Source organism: Protopterus annectens, chromosome 16.part0 (assembly GCF_019279795.1).
Source record: "Protopterus annectens isolate FY-2018-M chromosome 16.part0, PAN1.0, whole genome shotgun sequence".
Lineage (NCBI taxonomy): Eukaryota > Metazoa > Chordata > Ceratodontiformes > Protopteridae > Protopterus > Protopterus annectens.
This window is the reverse complement of record NC_056750.1, coordinates 616,684,512-616,704,961: the sequence shown is the minus strand read 5'-3', so window position 1 is coordinate 616,704,961 and position 20,450 is coordinate 616,684,512. Positions and strand designations below refer to the sequence as shown.

General features: G+C 40.1%; 1 protein-coding gene across 1 annotated transcript in view; it reads left to right on the top strand.

Moving 5' to 3' along the window:
* Positions 1-20,205, top strand: part of LOC122790366 (solute carrier family 2, facilitated glucose transporter member 6-like) — a 146,910-nt gene extending 126,705 nt beyond the window's left edge. Inside the window, exons 9-10 of the mRNA XM_044057884.1 lie at positions 12,117-12,262; positions 19,445-20,205. Of these exons, the coding sequence (XP_043913819.1) occupies positions 12,117-12,262; positions 19,445-19,612 (314 nt within the window). The 3' untranslated portion in view covers positions 19,613-20,205. The remainder of the gene's footprint in view (positions 1-12,116; positions 12,263-19,444) is intronic.
* The last annotated feature ends 245 nt before the right edge of the window (positions 20,206-20,450 follow it).

Genomic DNA, 20,450 nt, shown 5'->3' with positions numbered 1-20,450 from the left:
TTCTGAATAGAGCAGTTTTGTCATTATTGGTTAATGCATTTTTGTTTCATTGCCTACTGGAAAAATGTTTAAACAATACATTTAAAATGGGCTCTAACTTAAGTCTAACAAGTGTGCTGCATTATACAAGGAATATAATTTAATACAATCAGGAAGGTGAATCAAGGAATGCATACATGTATGTGTGGCCCTAAAAATGTGTTTGAAAACAACCCAGAGGAAAGTGCGAAAGGCTCAAAATCATGGGCAAATTTTATGCTTTACTCTTGTTACCAAAGCAATGGATGAAGGTAAAACAGTTCACACCACATTACCTTGACCTGGCCAAGCCTTTTGACACAACCCCCTACTCAGGTGTAGTACAAAAAATGAATAATGTAGGAGCAAACACTTACATCACCAGCTGCATTGCCAACTTGGCTCACAGGATGCAGGAGATCAAAACAGGGGAAGAGACCAGTCACCAATGAATTCCCCCAGGGTTTGGTGCTGAAACTTTTTCTGTTTGGCATATACATCTCAAAAGTGAAAGGGAATACCAAAGAGCATTTGCCAGCTAAGTTTGAGATGACTGCAAGCTAGGAGAAGTTACTGAATCCCCAAATGATTTAACCATCATGCAGGAAGGTTTGTCCCAAATAATAACTGGTGTCAAAATCATGATAATGCCCTCTGAAAACTGATTCATTTGTTTGGCATTTGGGAATTTGTGTGTACAGTGACCTAACTTTTGCCCAACATGTGCCCAGAGTCATAAGAAAGCCTTTCTATATTGCACAGCTTATAAACAAATTGATTGTGACTAGATCTAGCAATGTTGTTGTCTCCCTTTACAAAGCTCTCATTATGTCAATCATTTTGTACAATGCCCACTTTGGCAATTATCACTCCAGCTCCATGCAACAATTGGAATACCTTCAGAGATACCTTACTAAAAGGATACAAGTCCTAAACAACAGGTCTTGCATGGACTACCTCAAAGATTTAGTACTATACTCAGTATCCTACAGAGTGCTTAGAGGTGACATGTCTGGCATACAAAGCATCCTCTGACATAATACAGATGGACCTACTGAACATCAGCAAGTCAGATGGCAGCATAAATACTCAGTCCAGGTATCTAAACTGAATGTCGTGGAGAAATGGCTATATATCACAGAGGCTACCACTGTTCTGGAACAGACTATCCATAAAAATAAAACAAAGCTCATCCATCCATATTCAAATGCAACTTGGATCTAAGGATGGGTAATAGAAAATGTACTCCAGGATTTCCCCTCATGCCACTAATGGATAGAGGCAGTTCCTAAATGCTGCATCCGTTACATGGCCCCCTCAAATTATCTATGGCATGATCACAGTTGTTCTCACTAGGGCTAATATACAATTATCAGCCATGGTGATAGCTAAGACCAATCAGAAAATGTTAATTCAAGCACCAAAAGGGAATTGGCTAAGCTTAAAATATCCTCCAAGTGAACCTATGCTGTGGTAGCAAATAGTTATAAAAAAATTACCCTTTTTAGTTCACTAAGTGCCCCTGTCACCCTCCACCCCCAGTCTGTAAAAGCTTCCGGCGCCTATGACACTAAAAAGGGCCTAGCCTTACAATCGAACCCCAAAGCTCATTCCACAAGGGTAATAGTGACTTCAACAACCTTTATGAAAAAATTTCCTGTTAATGATTGTCTGTTACTGCAACCTCGTCAACAGTTCACACCTTTGTGTATCCTTATAAACTGATGTCCAATCTAGATCACATTCCTTCTTTGGTTCCATCATTCTTAGGAATGTCATTCCTTGATGCCACCCAGGTAAAAACAGTTTGAGAATCTGTGCCATGTGTTGAATCAGATGAAAATAGTTAACATCAGATATGAAAGCTATGTACTTCCTGTAATGATAGATCAGTGTTGTCTGATTTTGATCTCATTCAGCCTCCCTCCTGCTACCTTCCAAATTATCATCTGTTGGCGTTTGGTGACCAAATGGATGTCACTTATACCCTGTCTGTGAACATTTCTATCAGACTGTGATCCTTTCCTAGAGGTTTCCTATCAAGTTAGCAATTAACCTTGAAATGATTATCATATCTTTACATTTTCTAGTTGGTGGGGCAAACTTGATCTGAAGTACTGTGGTGGAGTGGGAGGAATTATGGGTGGCAAAGAAGTCAGAGCCTCAGATCTGTGAAGCTTCACAAATGGTGCTGAGGTTGGATCTGATCGGATATGACAACCCATGTGTTCAGCTGGACAAAAATTAGACAACACTGATCTGTTGTTATGGAAACTACATAACTTTTACTTTAAATCATTCAGTTTCATCTACTACACGTGTCACTATTCACTGCTTATGGTGTGTGTGTGTGTGTGTGTGTGTGTGTGTGTGTGTGTGTGTGTGTGTGTGTGTGTGTGTGTGTGTGTGTGCGTGTGTGCTTGACTCTGTTGGTACTTCTTCCAGGGCTATGGTTACTGGCACTATTTTAAGAAGGTTTGCATGGCTACATTCTCAGAACCACCCAGATGATGTTAAAAATTTTCCTTTAGATAGAGATTTAGTTTTTGGCCCCACTGCTGCAGAGGTAATCAAAATGTGTGATGAATGGGGTAAGTTGATCCAGGGAATCTCTTATTTTTCAGCCCTCCTTTTCCAATTTTTCAAAGGGATTGTCTATCTCCTTATCCAATTATGACAAAAAATAAAATAAAATAAAATAAGCAGTCTCAACAAAATACAGGTAAACAGATGTTTAATAAGAAATGACAAGGGGTTTCAAAAGGAACCCTCAAACCACCTCAAATCAAGGGAAGTCCAACAAGTCTGAATGACTATACAAGAGACCGTGTGACCTCCTCCAACCCTGGCCCTTTCTTTTGTTCCAGAAAGTTGGAATCTCTATTTTTCTCTGTTGCAAGGATAGTTTCAGACAAATGAGTTCTGAAGATCAGTCATCAAGGTTAAAGATGGCAGTGGGAGAAAATTCTTCCTTTCCAGAGGATCATTTATCATCCTTCATATCAGACTCTTTTGTTTTCCTTGGTTCTTCATCACCAAGGAGTGATACAAGCAGTTCCTCTTTGCCAGGTGAGGAAGGTTATTTATTCAAGGATGTTGTTAGTCCCAAAGGCAATGCATATAGACCAGTAGTGATTTTTTCTTTACTAAACCTGATAGTGCCCAAGTTCAGAATGATGCTACTTCAGAACACGTTACCTGTTCTTCCTCTTTCAAGTCTCCTAGTAACACTAGACTTAAAATATGCTTATCAATAAATCACAGTTCATCCAGACTTCAAACATTTCTTCAGGTTTTGTGTACCTGGATCACATTATCAATTCTCTGCTTTACCCTTTGGACTGTCCACTACAACAAGAGTATTTACAAAGTATCTAGCTCCAGTTATAGCTCATTGCAGGCTACAGGGTATCCATATTTTTCCATATTTAGATGACATGCTTATCTTTATTGAGTCTTTTTCAAAATGTCAAACTCTCTCTTTTGAGTAAGAGATCTCTTACCCAAGCTCAGATTCCAAGAGAACATTCAAAAGTCTTTCTTGAATCCTTCACATAGGATTGTATTCCTGGGATATCAACTAGTCACCTCAGTTCGAACAGCTTTTCTTCCACAGGAAACCAAAAATAGATCTGTATCGATATCTATTTCTAAAGTTTTCTACTCAAACTTTGGTCACTGCAAGAGAATAAATCAAGAGTTTGGGTATAGTGGCTTCTACGATTTTTAGGATACCCTGGCAAGACTCCACATGAAAAAGATACAGTGGTATCTGAAGTCTCTTTACTGTCAACATCAACACCCTTTATCTTTTCAAATTCCGGTGTTGGTGTTTCTCAGAAGAGAACTCATTTGGTGAAAACAACAGATGTTATGTTGTCCTATCTCGCCTTCATTCTTACAGTGATGGGTTCAGAGCCGATCCTTGGCTCTGACTCAGCTGAATACTTAGTTGAAAGTCTCAAACCTGGCTCGTGGCAAGAAGGTATCCCACAATGCAGTGGTGTAATTCCCCAGATCTTGTTTGCTGCTACTACTGAACGATATGTACACTATATACATATCTACAAATATATACATATATCCACATCCAAACTATACATACTGGAAGGAGAAACAAGCTGAGACAAAGAACTCCTGAAATTAGTAAAAAATATCTACCAGGTCCACAAGGAGTCTTTGGCAGGGGGAAGGAAGGAGGGTTCGTAAGAATGAATGGTGAGATGGACAACAAACATAGAACGTTATGGTGAGTACATAACTTCTTTATGTTATGTTGTCCTATCTTGCCTTCATTCTTACAATGATGGGACAGCATCCCTAGCACCTTTTCCCTGGGTGGCTCATGGGAGTGCACCTTTAAGCACCATGGAACCAAAGGATGTCCTGTCCCTGGAGGCCAAATCCACTTTGTAATGAGTGATAAAAGTATATGGAGTAGACCAAGTAGCTGCTGCACAAATATTTTCCATGGGAATTCTGGCTTGTAAAGCAGATGACATAGCCATTGCTCTAGTGGAATGAGCTTTCACTTTGAAAGGTAAATCTTTGTAATTTGGGTTATAGATGAATGTAATACAATTTAAACCCAATTGGAAAGAGTAGTTTTTGAGACTGAAGTTCATTTTTTTTGCATCAGAAAAGGATACAAATAATTGGTCAGATTTTCTGAAGCCTTTGGACCTATTCAAATAGAATCTGAGTTGTCTATGCACATCCAGTTGATGCAATTTGTACTCTGCCTTGTTGCTATGATTAGGAAAGAACACTGGCACTTCTATAAATTAGTTTATGTTGTTTAGAGAAGAGACTTTAGGTAGAGAGGATGGGTTTATATGTAAGAATACCCTATCCTTATGAAAAATCAAATATGGCGGTTTAATAGAAAGAGCTTGCAACTCTGATACCCTTCAAGCAGATGTAATAGCCACTAGAAACAAGGTCTTCCAAGAAAGGAACTTGAGGTCTAAAGATGAAGAGGGCTCAAAAGGTGGCAACGTGAGATTAGACAAAACAAAATTTAGATCCCAAGGAGAAAGGGGTTCCTTAAAGGGAGGTCTTAATGAGGAGGCATCTTTTAAGAAGGCTCTACACAACCTATGTGACATTAAAGACACTGGAAGTAGAATCACCAGTGTGAAAATTTGAAATTGCAGCGAGTTGAACCCTGATGGTTGTTGCAGCTGAGCCTTGTTGAAACAGTTCCGCTAAAAATTCCAAAATAGAATAAATATATGCAGAAAAAGGATCAATGTTCCTGTCTTGAGCCCAAAGGGAAAACCTCTTCCATTTACTAGAATACAGCTTTCTAGTAGAAGCTTTATGCGAGGACATTAAGATATGTCTAACTGTAGGAGTAAAATTGTGAAGCCTGACTAAATTGGGAAGTGGAGCAGCCAAGCTGTCAGTTTTATGGTGTGGAGAGAAGGACAAAGCTCCTCTGACATATGAGTCATCAGATCTGGCACTGGGTCCAGAATCCATGGCTTCTCCTGAAGATGAGGCCAAAGGAAGGGGAACCAAACTTGGAGAGGCCAGTAAGGAGCAATGAGAATTAACCTGCTTCCCGAGCATTGTGCTTTCTGAATTACTCTGGGTATGAGAGGAAATGGAGGAAAGGCATAAAGTGCCAAGGACAAATCGTGAGCAAGAGCGTCTCTCGGTGTCTCCCCCAGAGGGGGGATTAGGGTAAAGAAGTTGCTGCACTTGGCAATCATGGGAGTGGCAAAGAGATCACAGCAAGGCTGTCCCCATGTTTGGAAAATCATTTCCTTTGCATTGTGATTGAGAGATCACTCATGAGGCATTAGGATTGTTCTGCTCAGCTTGTCCGCTATCACGTTGGACTTCCCTGGAATATGCATTGCAATTAGAAAGCACTGGGAAGGAACTGCCCATTGACACAGTCTTAGGGCTTCTTGACAAAGGGGGTAAGATCTGGTTCCCCCTGCTTGTTTATGTACCAAACCACAGACATATTGTCTGACTGTATCACAATAGTCCCTAGAAGGAGAGATTCTTTAAGTGCTTGCAACACAAGAAGCACTGCTCTCATCTTTAGAACATTTATATGCAAGTGAGCTTCGTGTTCTTGCCATGTACCTTGGAGTGTTCTTCCCAGATAATGCCCCCCTCCCACTCTATCTGGGATGCGTCCATGGTCGCTATTGGTTGATGTGGAATGAAAGGTCTGCCTATTGTTACATGAGTGGAGTGTATCCACTGTATTAAGTCGTTCTTGCAAGATTCTGTTATTCTGATCAGATGAGACATCGAAAGCTCTTGAAGTGACCATTGGGAGAATAATAGCCATTGAAGAATCCTCATGTGCATTCCAGCAAGAGTGACTAATGTAATCATGGAGGCCATTGTTCCTAGTAACCTTAGAATTGCCTTTGCTTTCACTTTGGTCTTGGGAAGGAGGTGAAGTATTTGCAGTTTGAGTGCTATAACTCTATCTGTTGGAAGACGTGCTACCATAGATGAAGTGTCTAGATCTGCTCCTATGAATGTAATATGTTGACAGGGCAACAAGGCAGATTTTTATAAATTTATTGTAATGCCCAACTGATTACAGATGTCCAAAGTTAGGTTCCTAGCTTGTAGGAGTAGCTGCTTGGTGGTGGCAGATAGGCACCAGTCTACATAAGGAAACACATGGAATACTAGACGTCTCAGGTGAGCCGTGACTGCTGCCATACATTTGGTGAACACTCTGGGGGTTGTAGTGAGACCAAAGGGCAGAGATATGAACTGTTAATGGCCGTCTCCCAGCCGGAAGTGTAAGTACCTTCTTGATGTCCTGTCCATTTTTATGTGGAAGTAAGCATCTTGAAGGTCTACCGAGCACATCCAATCGTCTTTACCTAAAAAGGGAAACATAGACTGCAGTGTCACCTTTCAGAACTTTAACTTCTTGACAGATTCATTTAACTTGCTTAGGTATAATAGGGGCCTCCAGTCCCCTGTTCTTTTTGGTACCAGAAAAAATCTTGAGTAAGTTCCGAATCCTATTTGGTCTGTGGGGACTTCTTGGATGACTCTTTTGTGGAGCAACTTTTGAATCTCTATAGTTGCTTGTTCCCTTAGATTGGATGGAATATCTGGGATTGTTTTGGTCTGTGAAACAGGGTTGGAAAAGGAATAGAGTATCCTTTGGATACTATATTTAGTACCTATTTGTCATTTGTAATATTTTTCCAGGCTTCTGGATAGATTGATACATGTCCCCCGACTGACTCCAGAGTAGAGCAGTCGGGCCTCCTTTCAAGGGCATCTTCAAAAGGAATCACGGTCACCCTGGTTTTGTGTGCCCCCTTTGCTTCTGGGGTGGTGTCTACCATTATTACCTCCCCCTCTGCCCCTGGGGAAGGTATCACCCTGTGCATCCTGGAAAAATCTCTGGGATCTTTTGAACCACATCTTTCTGCTCTTCTGGCCTTTGGGATAAGGTCTTGAAGGTACAGAAAAATGTACTCCAACGGCAGAGAGAGTTTTCCATTCCTGCTTGCACTGGGTTAAAGTGTCTTTTACTTTGGGTCCAAAGAGTGAGGAACCATCAAAAGGGGCATTAGTAAAGGTAGACTTAAAGGGCTCTGCAAAATTGCACAAGCGCATCCAGGAGTGTTTCCTATGGGAAACTCCAGAACCTGCTGCCCTGCTTGCTCCATCTGCTGCGTAGGATATGAGCCTCATGGAGAGGTTGACAATGGAATTTAAGGTGGACAGCTGGGAGGAGACCTTCTCATTCACCCCCGCAGCTAATGAACCTTGTAGAGTATCTCCTAGCTCTTACAAAAGATGTCTTTGTAGCCTTGTAAAATGGGATAAGTAGTTCAGCGATCGCAGTGAGAAAGTTGCCGAAGAAAAGACATGCTTCCTGTATCCATCCATTGTTCGAGAGTCTTCATTTGGAGGATGAACAGATGAGGAAGTTTCTGCAAGTTCCTTCTTGGTGGATGCTGCCACCACCATAGCATCTACGGGTACCCCCTTAGTTAGAAAATCCTTGCCCAAAGGAGCTGACAAAAATTTGTTTGGCTTCCGGGGGACTTGTTCCATAGTGTCAGGTGACTCCCATGCTTTTCAACTAACCAGGTGCATTAGCTCATCGAAAGGTGGAGACACCCAGGAGACTGAAGGTGGAGACCCAAAAGCCTTCAGGTACACTGACTCCTCATTAGAAGGGGTGGTGGCCTGCCAACCGCCTCATTGCTTGCGGGTCTCTAGAATATTTGCAAATGAGATATCATCAGAAGACGACCATGGGGACCCTTCCAACTCATTGAGGTCAGTGTCTGTCATGATGGACTCTTCTGGGAAGTCAACATGCTTCCTCTTGCAGGTTATCTTCCGAGGTGGCTCCTCAGAAGGATATTCTGGGGAGGCTTCAGAGGAGAGGGTTTTGCCCATTGGGGGATCCTGAGGCTCTGGATCTCAGCTCTCCTGTGGAATGGGTGGTGCCGAGACAGTAGCTGGTGCCTTAGGGGGATGAGTACTAGTATCCTTCTGTGGTGCTGAATGGGAAGACAACACACTCCTCATCAGCTCAAAGGCAGATCCTGCCAGTTCCGAATGCCTCCCCTGGCTCAGAAGAGACAGAGGAAGGCAATGGAACCAATGAGATCGGACCCAAGGCTGATGTGGGAGCCGAGCTAACCCAGGCCAACACTCCGAGGGGTAGACTCGGAACTGAAGAAGATCGGGGCCGAGAATCCCCCCTGGGGCTGACCACAGTACCCCAGCTCCCAGACTCCAAGGACAGCGCCAAGAGAGTCAGAGCAGATGTCGGATCCATGAACATTGAAGGGAATCCCGGAACTGACATGTCCACAGTAAGTGGTACCAAGCACTCCGACTCCAAAGGACCAGCTTGGCTCAGAGGAGGAACAACAGTGGGTACAGTAGTCCCCGACACCAAATGGGTGGGAGCCGAGAATAATTTAGTCAGTGCCGGTGACGTAAGACTGAACGGCGAGATGGATAACAAACATGGAACATTATAGTGAGTACATAACTTCTTTATATCCTTAAATCTAGATCCCCATTCTCCCTTCCTGTTCCAAAGCAGTCAGCCACCACAAACACTTCAGGGTTTGCTCAGAGAGCAGTTTCAAGAGAGATAAAAATACAAGGTGTGTGTGTGTGGGACACCAAGGACTGATGCAAGCACATAAATGTCAAAGAGGAGCTTGTCCTGATCAAGGTACTCAACTCTCTGACTCATCTTTGGCCCCAGGGACCTCTTCAAGATGTTAAATACAATACCCCAGTCATGTGGTACCTCTACAAATAAGGGGAACCCAGTTAGTTTGAGATACAGCTTTGTAGCACAATCTCACTGTACAGTCATCCTATATTCTGTCAGACTAAAATTGTGTGGCAGACAGTCTGAGGAGAAACAGAGCAGACCCTCATAAATAAAAACTAGATCAGGGGTTCTTCCAAGATTTGATCCATCTGAGGGGAGCTCCTCTTGTAGACCTATTTGCCTCCTCTATGAACAATCAACTGGCAAGAGTCTGCTTCAGCACTCTATGCAAGAAGGCCTGAAAGACAGATACCTTTTCTTTTCAGATAGGAATGTTCATGTATACTTTTCCACTAATATCCAGGGTACTTCTGAAGATTCAGAAGGAATCCCAAAAATCATTGTGGGTGACTCTCCTCTGGCCCAGGCAACCGTGGTTCTCCCTTCTTATGGAAATGACCAAGGGCATTTACCACAAGCTTCCTCATGGACTGGATCTAGTCACACAAGGATAATTGATACAATCTAACATCAATCAACTTCAACTGATTGCCTGGATGATATTGTCTTACTTCCCTTTAGACACCTCTTTACTGAGGACATATGGCAGGTACTAATGGAGACAAGAAAAACTGCTACTAGAAAATCATATATTATCAAAAGGAAAAGGTTTTCTAGTTGGTGCCAGCAACATAATCATCACCCATTAAGGGCTACTTGTTCTCTGGTTTACAATATTTGTGTGAATTACTATTGTATGGACTTTCTTACTCTTTTATCAGGATTCATTTATTGACCATTTCAGCATGTCTGTCCATGGATCCTCCTCTTTTAATGTAGTCTTATGTAAACATTTTTTTGAAAGAGGTTTTGCATAAGAGGCCTCTAAGAAAACTGGTGGCCCCTCCTTGGGCTCTTCATTTTTTGTTATAGAAGGTAATACTTGCTCCATTCAAACCAGTTAACCTGACTGATATGAAGTTCTTAATATGGAAAACAGTTTTACTGATTGCACTGACCTGTTTACGAAGAGTATCTGAGTTGCAAGCTCTAATGTTTAGTCAACCCTATCTCATTTTTTCATAGGGACATTTTTTTTTGAGAATTAATACTTCTTTTATGCCCAAAGTTGTATGCAATTTTCCTTTAAACTAAACTGTCTTTCTCCCCGTTTTCTTTCCTAAACCTAAAAATGAGGGAAACTGGATACTTCAAAACTTGGATGCCCACAGACAACTCGGGTACTATCCTGACAGAACTAAACATTTCAGATCTTATGATCAATTGTCCATTTCTTCTGAAGGTAAGAAGGAACCACTTGTGTCAAAACAGACCATTTCCAAATGGTTGTCTAAGGCTATTACATTTTGTTATGCTCACCAGAACAAAACTATTTCAGACAGGGTCAAGGCCCACTCTACCAGGGCCCTGGCTTCATCTATGACTTTTTGGAAAAGGTCGGATTCCAGAAGTACTCTAGAACCTGTCACTTAATCCTTTGTACATACTTTTACAAAGCAATATAAGCTTGATTCCTACTCTAGGTCCATGCCAGGCTTATCTAGGACCATTCTCCTGGGGCTTCTGGACTCCTCTCCTTCCACCTCTCAAATATAGTATACTAGGTTAATCTACCCATAAAGCTAAGGGTAATTCAGCACTCATCAATAAGACGAGCATAGTACAGTTGTATTAGTAAACATAAATACCCGTGGTGGTGGTGCTGCGGTAGCATTGTCGCCTCATAGTAAGACGCTGCCTGGTTTGATTCTGAGCTAGAGCGTCTTCTGCATGGAGACATGTGTGAATGGGCATACCTTCGTTGAAGGTTGTGCATCAGGTCTGGTAACTCGCCATGTAAAAATCAACTACCAATCATTAGATGACCGGAGTTCTGCTGTGGTGACCCCTAACCAGGAAAAGCCGAAAGACACAACAACCATAACATTAGATGTTTGAATGATCACTGCTGCAGTAGCCACTCCATCCCTCCATCCCCTTGTTTTTTTGTATTTTTATGCATGGATGTGGACATTTATTTTTCATTCTTCGTAACTTTGGTCTTTCAGGGCTCAGCCTCCCACTCTCTTTTGGCAAGAAAGCTCTGAAGGGTTTGGTGCTTAAACTTTTATTTTAGTCAGCTCAGCTCAAGCTACCTGACAGGGCACATGGAAAGTGCTCTGAAGTTTTGGAAGCTGTACGATTATTTCCATGGAAGCTAAGGCTGCTGCTGCTGCAGTGATCATTGTAACATCTATTGTTATGGTAAGTTTGCTTACACAACTGTACATTATTGGGGAAGTGAGTCTAGCAGAGGATGTGTGGATTGTGATGGTCAGCATCATGTTGTACCCCAAGATCTGTAGATGTTTGTGCTCCAGCACTAATTCACTGTGTCTTGTTTTTTTTTTTTTGCTTTTCACGTGGTTGTGTGACCATGGAGTTATTATATATAACTAAAGGTGTGTGGGGGTGCAGGTGCTTACCCCTCTGCATAAACATTTTTTAGGATGTACTGAAATGCATAATCACACTAATATAATATAGAAAACCAAAACCCTGAAGATAACGTCAGACTTTTAGACTTGCCTCCTCTGCAGGACACATTTCAGCACTTGTTCCTGGGTTTACATTGGTAGAAATATTCAGTATTCAAGATTTGCAGATATTGTTGGCATCAGCATTTTAGTCTTCTATATTTTCTTACCACAATTATGCATTTCAATATTGTGGGCATCAAACTTGTGATAGACAACTATATATTTAATATATATATATATATATAGTAATTTTTATTAGCCTGACAAGCTTTCTCTATAACTTGCTTTTGGTTCTGTGCTCTTTACAGGTTATGCGTTGGGCTGGGGACCTATTACCTGGCTGCTGATGTCAGAGATCCTGCCACTGAGAGCTCGTGGTGTAGCATCTGGTCTGTGTGTTCTTGTCAGTTGGCTTACTGCTTTTGTACTCACTGAAGTCTTTATAAAAGTCGTGGTGAGTGTACATTATACCTGTTACAAAGACAATTGTATTAGCAACTTGCAAGGATAAAAGGAAGTAATCTCTTCAAAATGACCTAGAAATATTACAAATTGATGTAAATTAATTCTTCCTCATGTTACTTTAAAAGCTGCACTGCCAGTTCCATTTATAAACTTTTGTAAGCTGAAATTATTAATCTTTAATATGACAAGTTGCATTTTGAACATTTTGAGCTGTTTCTAGATATTGTTTACATTATCTTTTAACCTGGTAATTATAGATACTCTGGTTTGAAACAATTCTAACTCCTCCAACCCAAACTATTACCTCGTGCACTTGTTTTTCATCAGTATTTCACACCAGATATCCATTTTCTTAGCTTTTCATTCCTTCTGTCCCACTACTTCCAGTAACTGAGTTACTCTGGGAATATTTTGCCATCATCCATATTTTCTTCATTCAAAACCCATCACTTCCACTCTCAGGAAAAATGTTTTTCACCCTGGCTAACTGTATCACTGTGGCATTCCAGAGCACACTGAGTTACTCTGGGAATATTTTGCCATCATCCATATTTTCTTCATTCAAAACCCATCACTTCCACTCTCAGGGAAAATGTTTTTCACCCTGGATAACTGTAGTAAAAGATTAATTCAGAGACATGTAAAGGGCACCTTCTATGCTTCATTCAAAATATTCTCCTCTTTGTTCCCTGCAAATTACTGACCAGTGATTCAAGTTTTATATAGAGGCCCGTTTTTCATTACACATACGTATCTGTGTATGGTTGTATGCATGTTTTGTTAATAAGAGTTGCCAGTGGATATCTCGGGGGGGGGGCTCTATCAGTTTATATCAGTGAGTTATACAGTTTGCTAACAGTAAGTACGCCCAAGCATCTGTAGAGTAAAATGCAGAGAACAAAATAAAAAATGCTAGTTTATGTGCAGTAACATCATTGCAGATATGACTACTCAATGCATGTGTATAGCATTCATTTAAAGGCACTTTCAGCATCTTATCATTGCAAGTGCAGGATGTGTATAGGATTAACAGCTTTATTTGTGGATAAAAGAACAGATTACATTGTCCAGAAATTCAAGCTATGTGATTTAAGCAGTATTAGAAGTGCAGTAACACACAAAAAGCAAGTACAAACAAGAACATACACTGCTTTTTGACAAGAAGGCATTGCAGTAGGAAGACATGTGTTTCTTACAACTCCATATATCACCACTGACTTTTTTCTTTCTATATTAAGTGAACAGTGAACAAACAGAAAGGGAATGGAGAAATAACAAGGGCTACTTTACATTCTTGGCACTGATATAAAATATACTTCAGTAACTTCAATAGAGTATTTATGAGAAGGTATACTAGTGGGTCAGTGTGCCATATTCTAACATCTTTACCTGAATATTGGGAAAGAGGGATACGACAGTGGCAGTGCCATACTCCAATAACTTCACCAGAGTATTGGTGAGAAGCCATACTAAAGTAGTCATACTGCAATAACTTTACTTAAATATTGGTGAGAAGCTATATTAGTGGGCCACTGCTACACTGAGTATTTGTGAGAAGGTATTCTACTGGGGCAGTGCCATACTCAAATAACTTTACCTGAATATTGGTGAGAATGTATAGTAAAGGGGCAGTGCCATTCTCCAGTAACTTCACCTGAATATTGGTCAGATGGTGTACTACTGAGGAAGGGTTTTCTTGCTCAATCCTGCCATTTAGCCAGCAGCACTATGAGTATTTCATGTACTCAGCTCAAGTTTCATTTTTTTTTTGTTTTGGAGATTTATGTATTTTGGAGAGAAATCTTACTGTATCTGTGTTATTACAGTTTGTGAGTTGCTGGCAGCAATAGTAGTTCTTACAGCATACACATGACAATGTTCTTTAGAGCTTCCTTCTGGTGGTCTCTCAACAGAAATAAAATAGACTTCATGAAATTCAACTTTTGTATTTAAAAATATATTAAATACAGTAAGTATTCCAGATATCCATTTCAGTTTTTCACATGTAATGAATATATCATCTGTATAGGTTAGAAGAATATATGGGGCTTTCACTAACCTGATTTCTGCAACTTCTCATCTGTCAACTCTCTTAATTAGATCTGTATTTTTGTTTACACTTTGTTGACCGGGTTAGTCCCACTAGGTCAATGGCCTATTTGCAGTGGAGACCCAAGGTGGTTTTCATACTAACTTTGGGAAATTTGACCAGGGCACCTAGAACTTTCGTTAACCTTTTCTATAAGTGCTGGAGGATCTTGAGCTACCAGCAAATTAGGCAGATGGGGCATTGGTCTAATGTCTCACCCAAGGGATGGCTCCTTAATAAATGTACTGCCTGTTCTTTCAACAGAATAGATGAGGTGGGGTGAAAGAAGAAAGGGAGCCTACACACCGCAATAACCTGAACCACACCTATAAAGCAATTTGTCTGTAAAATACATAGGGTATTCCAGGAAGCCAAAAGTCATAGCAAACAAAAACACATGCAGCACTCCCCAAGTTCATAATACCGACATTAGCAGTGTCGCACAGATTGTGTCAGAAGTAAACAGAAAGGCATCCCTATTTGTGTTTAAGGAGATTTTGGACTGTTTCATTTTGCAGTGAGTTCTGTACTTATACAAATATAATGATATATCTATATATATATATATATATATATATATATATATATATATATACACATTGCTTGCTTAGACTTTGCAAAAATGTGAGTAATGTTCTGTTAAACTGCTGTAGAAGTTTTCTTTGTAATTTGTCTACAAATCTTAGTATGAGAGCAAGATCTCATAGTAAAAAATTAAAAAGTACCTCTTGTACTAGGTTATTTTTCAAATATCCCTACCAGTGTTAAGCAACACCTACAGCATACTCTTTCTACCCTCTGTCTCCTCGACACTGCATAAGTTAGTATAAAACACACTATGTGCTACGGCATGAGGCATGCTTCTTTTTTGCTGCTTTTTATAGTTTTTAATTTTCAATGTCATCTTCTTGAACTTCCAGCAGAAGCTACACAACCTTGGGAAGACATATTTAAATTTCAGTTGAATTTAAGTAAACGCTTAAAACTGTATGTTTGTGTCTGTGTATATTGTGTGTGTATATATATATATATATATATATATATATATATATATATATATATATATATATATATATATATATATATATATATATATATATATATATATATATATAGATATATTTTTTTTTTGTGTTATATGGGTTTATATCACTTAATCAAAGAACATAATTCAAAATTCATTCACCAGTGCAAAATATATTGAAGAATGGAATGTCAAACTAGTGTTCTTTGGAATCAAGCAAACTGTACTTTAACTGTTTTTTGCAGGGGTCACACACCACCCCTCCGCACCAGTCTTATGGTGGACTATGCCCCTTACATCCCCATTAACTTAAATATACCAGCTATGAAATCACACAAGGCTAAAATTCCCCTTTCTCCAACATTAAGCAATCTCAAACAAAAACAGAGTTCCACTGCATTTCTTGATAAGCATGACATTCAGTCACTTTAATTCAAGTGTCATGCATTCAGACAGTGTACTTCAACCAAGTCAGTAATGGAGTCCATTCATATGCACACAACAGAAAAGATGCAATTGGCGTATACTTGCCAATCCTCCAAATGCGCAAAACACCACTAAATAGAATACACCAAATTCAGTACTCCAAATGTCATACAACTATATCTCAAAAATCCCTTGGTGTTAAAATTACAGACAGATCAGTTTCACTGCTGAATGTGGCTTCATCAGTGTAAACCGACCCCCCCCCCCCACAATCAGAGATAGAAATACAAACTCAAATAATCCACAAGTTTAAAACCATTCAAAATTTAAAGTGGCAGGGGAAAAAATGTGTATAAAAAAATGACATAAATTTCCAAATGCTTTCATTAACAGTTCTTTTTATTTAATTGAAATAATGTTTATAACTAGAAAAGTTCACTGAGAGAACGTATTCCCTTATAAAAGTAATACATACTCATTTAACACACATATAAATTAAGCTCCTGTCAGAATGATCCACTTATTTTCCTTTGCTTCAAATAAATCATTCAGATGAGTTTTGGTGCTTAATTTAGCTGGTACTACCCTGTTAATGCCAGTAAAAATAAATGTAATGTTTGGGTGCTGCTTCCCCACCACAGCCAAGTACAATGCCTGAAGTAATGGCTTCACTGTACCCAACATGTCTTCTAACTGCCTCTCTACCATCAGTTGTGAACTTCCCCAAAGTCGCTTAAACTCCTTCATCAATGGTAGTTGCTCCACTCTCCCACACCATACCTATTTAAAGCAAGTTACACTTTTCCACTTGAAAGCCATATTCTCTTGTTTGAATGAACTGATTTTAATCCTAACTTCTTCATTTACAGCAGCAAATCACTGTATCGCATGCTGGAGATCACGGTTACATGAGGCTAAGGGGACAACATCATCTGCAAACATAGATGCAACTATCATGCCCTTAAAGCAGATGCTGTGTAGGCCTTATTTACATCTAAATATTCTGTCCATGAAAATCACGAACAGAAGAGGAGACAGTAACACACCACTGATGGAACTCTACTCCTACCTTGAAGGTAGTGAGCTAAATTCTGAGTATAGTGATACAACTCTCATTCCTCAAGTTCATACCTTTCAACTGTCCAGATTTTTGCAGAATGTCCACCTTTTTCCCTCATATTTTTCTGTTCTTCATAGAATTTGTGATTTTCTGGATTTTTGTGGCAAATTAGTGAGGGCTGAATTCACTAAGTAATGACATGCATTCATGTTTCAGACTTCACATCCTTCAGAAAATGCATGGTAACACAAATCCTTTTACTCTAACAACTTTCTAAGTTTATAAGTGCAATATTTTAAATTTGGCCCTATTTTTTGGGGCTTTGTCCCCCATTATTTTTAGCTTTGTCCAGATATATTTTGCTAAGAGGTTGAGAGCTATGCTCAAGTTCAGGGACAAGATTGCACATTGCCATAGGATCATGACTCATGTATCCTATTGTACACTGCCATAGGATCATGACTCATGTATCCTATTGCACACTGCCATAGGATCATGGCTCATGCACCCTATTGCACACTGCCATAGGATCATAGCTCATTCACACTATTGCACACTGCCATAGGATCATGACTCATGTATCCTATTGCACATTGTCATAGGATCATGACTCATGTATCCTATTGTACACTGCCATAGGATCATGACTCATGTATCCTATTGCACACTGCCATAGGATCATGGCTCATGCACCCTATTGCACACTGCCATAGGATCATAGCTCATTCACACTATTGCACACTGCCATAGGATCATGACTCATGTATTCTACTGCACACTGTCATAAGATCATGAGTCATGTATCCTATTGCACACTGCCATAGGATCATGACTCATGTATCCTATTGCACACTGTCATAAGATCATGAGTCATGTATCCTATTGCACACTGCCATAGGATCATGGCTCATGCACCCTATTGCACACTGCCATAGGATCATGACTCATTCACACTATTGCACACTGCCATAGGATCATAGCTCATTCACACTATTGCACACTGCCATAGGATCATGACTCATGTATTCTATTGCACACTGTCTTAAGATCATGAGTCATATATCCTATTGCACACTGCCATAGGATCATGGCTCATGCACCCTATTGCACACTGCCATAGGATCATGGCTCATTCACACTATTGCACACTGCCATAGGATCATGACTCATGTATCCTATTGCACACTGCCATAAGATCATGACTCATGTATCCTATTGCACACTGCCATAGGATCATGGCTCATGTATCCTATTGCACACTGCCATGGGATCGTGCGTCATGTACGCTATTGCACACTGCCATAGGATGATGGCTCATTTACCCTGCTGCACACTGCCATAGGATGATGGCTCATGTACCATTGCCATAGGATCATGGCTCATGCACCCTATTGCAACACTACCATAGGATCATGGCTCATGTATCCTATTGAATACTGCCATAGGATCATGGCTCATATACCCAATTGCACAGTGCCATAGTATATGGCTCATATATCCAACTGCACAGTCCCATAGGATCATGGCTTATGTGCCCTATTACATACTGCCATAGGATCATGGCTCATATACATGAGCTTCCAGAGAGGATAGTCATATACATTCTTTAGGTTCATAAGACACAGGTACACAATACTGGTAAAGCACTACAAACCTCCCACCTCGTGTTTGTGCAAGGACAGTTTATTTATTCTTCTGACCATTTTATTTTCCATGCTCTTTCTTTATTGTTGCTATGTAACAGCCTTACTTGTAGGTTACATAAACTGGAGATGCTAGAAATAGAAATGAAAGCTAAGAAAATTATTTCAGAGACGGTAACACATGCAGCATATAAACTACAGAAAGAGTGGAAGCAGCATCTTTGTAGAGCACACAACAAACTAAAATTAAATTAAGTGTTTTTTGTCTTAAAACCAATGCCAGAGTTTATCAGATAAAACCTGACCCACAAAAATGCAGAAGCTTTTATACAAAAGTCATGACCCACCTCATAATGACTAAGTCTCACATGCAGCACGGTGAGCTAATCTTGTACTTAACAAGAAAAAATTATTCTCAGTAATATGCATTTTAAAACAGACTAGGCAGCTGGAAAGAAAACCCTAATGACTTGAATGAATAATAGTATGTTTTTTTAATTTTATTTTATTTATTTATTTTCAGTTTGTTAACCAGGAAAGTGCATTGGGCCAAAATGAGCCCATTTTCAATGGAGGACCAGGGAGAAAAGCTCCACAGTACAATATTTTCAATATCTGCAAAAAGCATATCCTTGCCTTATGCTTTGCTGCATTCATATTTCACTGAACATTGCTTGGCTGTCGTGATGTCATTACTAGTACAGTGATGGGTTGCACATCATAGCATTTGTTCATTTTTTAAATATCTTTTGAGATCTTGCTTAGCCAGATAAGAAAACTGAATATGATTATTTAAACTGCTGTTTCCTTGATAAGTATGTGACCAGCTAGGAAATTCTTTCAACATAATATATTACGATATACCTTGCTGATGTGTGTATCACAACATTTGTTCAATCTGTTTTAATGATTATTTATTCACTTTTCAGGATCACTTCGGCCTTGAAGTGCCATTCTACTTCTTCACCATTATCTGCCTTGTGAATCTCTTATTTACTGGATTATGTGTACCTGAAACAAAAGGAAAATCTCTAGAGGAAATCGAGGCACACTTCAGAAATAATGAGATGGTATCATATGCTTCATTGCCATCCTGATTTCAGAAACAACATATGAAGAAAAACAGGAGAAACTTTAGCTGAAGCACTTTTAAAAGCAGCAGCACTAATTACCTGAAACATTGTTCACTGCTGAGAAAAAATACCAGTGTACTAGTTTATAACTATAGAGGTTAAGTCCAGCTGTTTATTATTTTTTCCTTTCCTGCAGTTGACCATAGGGGAATACTAGTGCCCCTTCTCATTTGCCAGGACTACCAACCCCTCCTGCTACTTACTCTAATAAAGGTCAGGACCAGCAATGAGTTCAGGACATCCCAGCTCTGTGCTGCATGCCAGGAAGTTTTTTGTTTATTTTTACGACCTAGCCTCATTTTCCCCTCCCCTGTTTACATTTACCTTGGTATGTCTGAGCACTTCTCCCCTCTGCGGACCATGCCTCCCCACCGGGGAGCACCCTCCCAAGATTAACTTACTCACCCCTCCTTTCCAGTGTCTCAGATGCCAGAGCTGGTAATTGAACCCAGTTTGCCCAGGCTGTAGTTAGGGCTTTATCACTCTATGCCACAGCACTGACTTCAGGTTCAGAGGTGTGTACTAGGCTAGTGACCGTGGAGCCTTTACAAGCCTAGCCCATAGGATTACCCTGGCATTGTGCCACCTGACCTTAGTTCCCAACTGGAGTGATCCCTGGGGTGAATTTCCTATTTCCCATCCACTCATCAAGATTTCTCTTGAAGAGGGCCAGTGAGGTGCTCTGTTTGACATGTATGGGAAGTCTATTCCATAGCATGGGCAGTCTCTGGGTTATGAACCTGTCCCTTCAGCATTTTCTGTTGATTGTGGTAATGAGGTTGAGATCTCTGGAGCATATGGT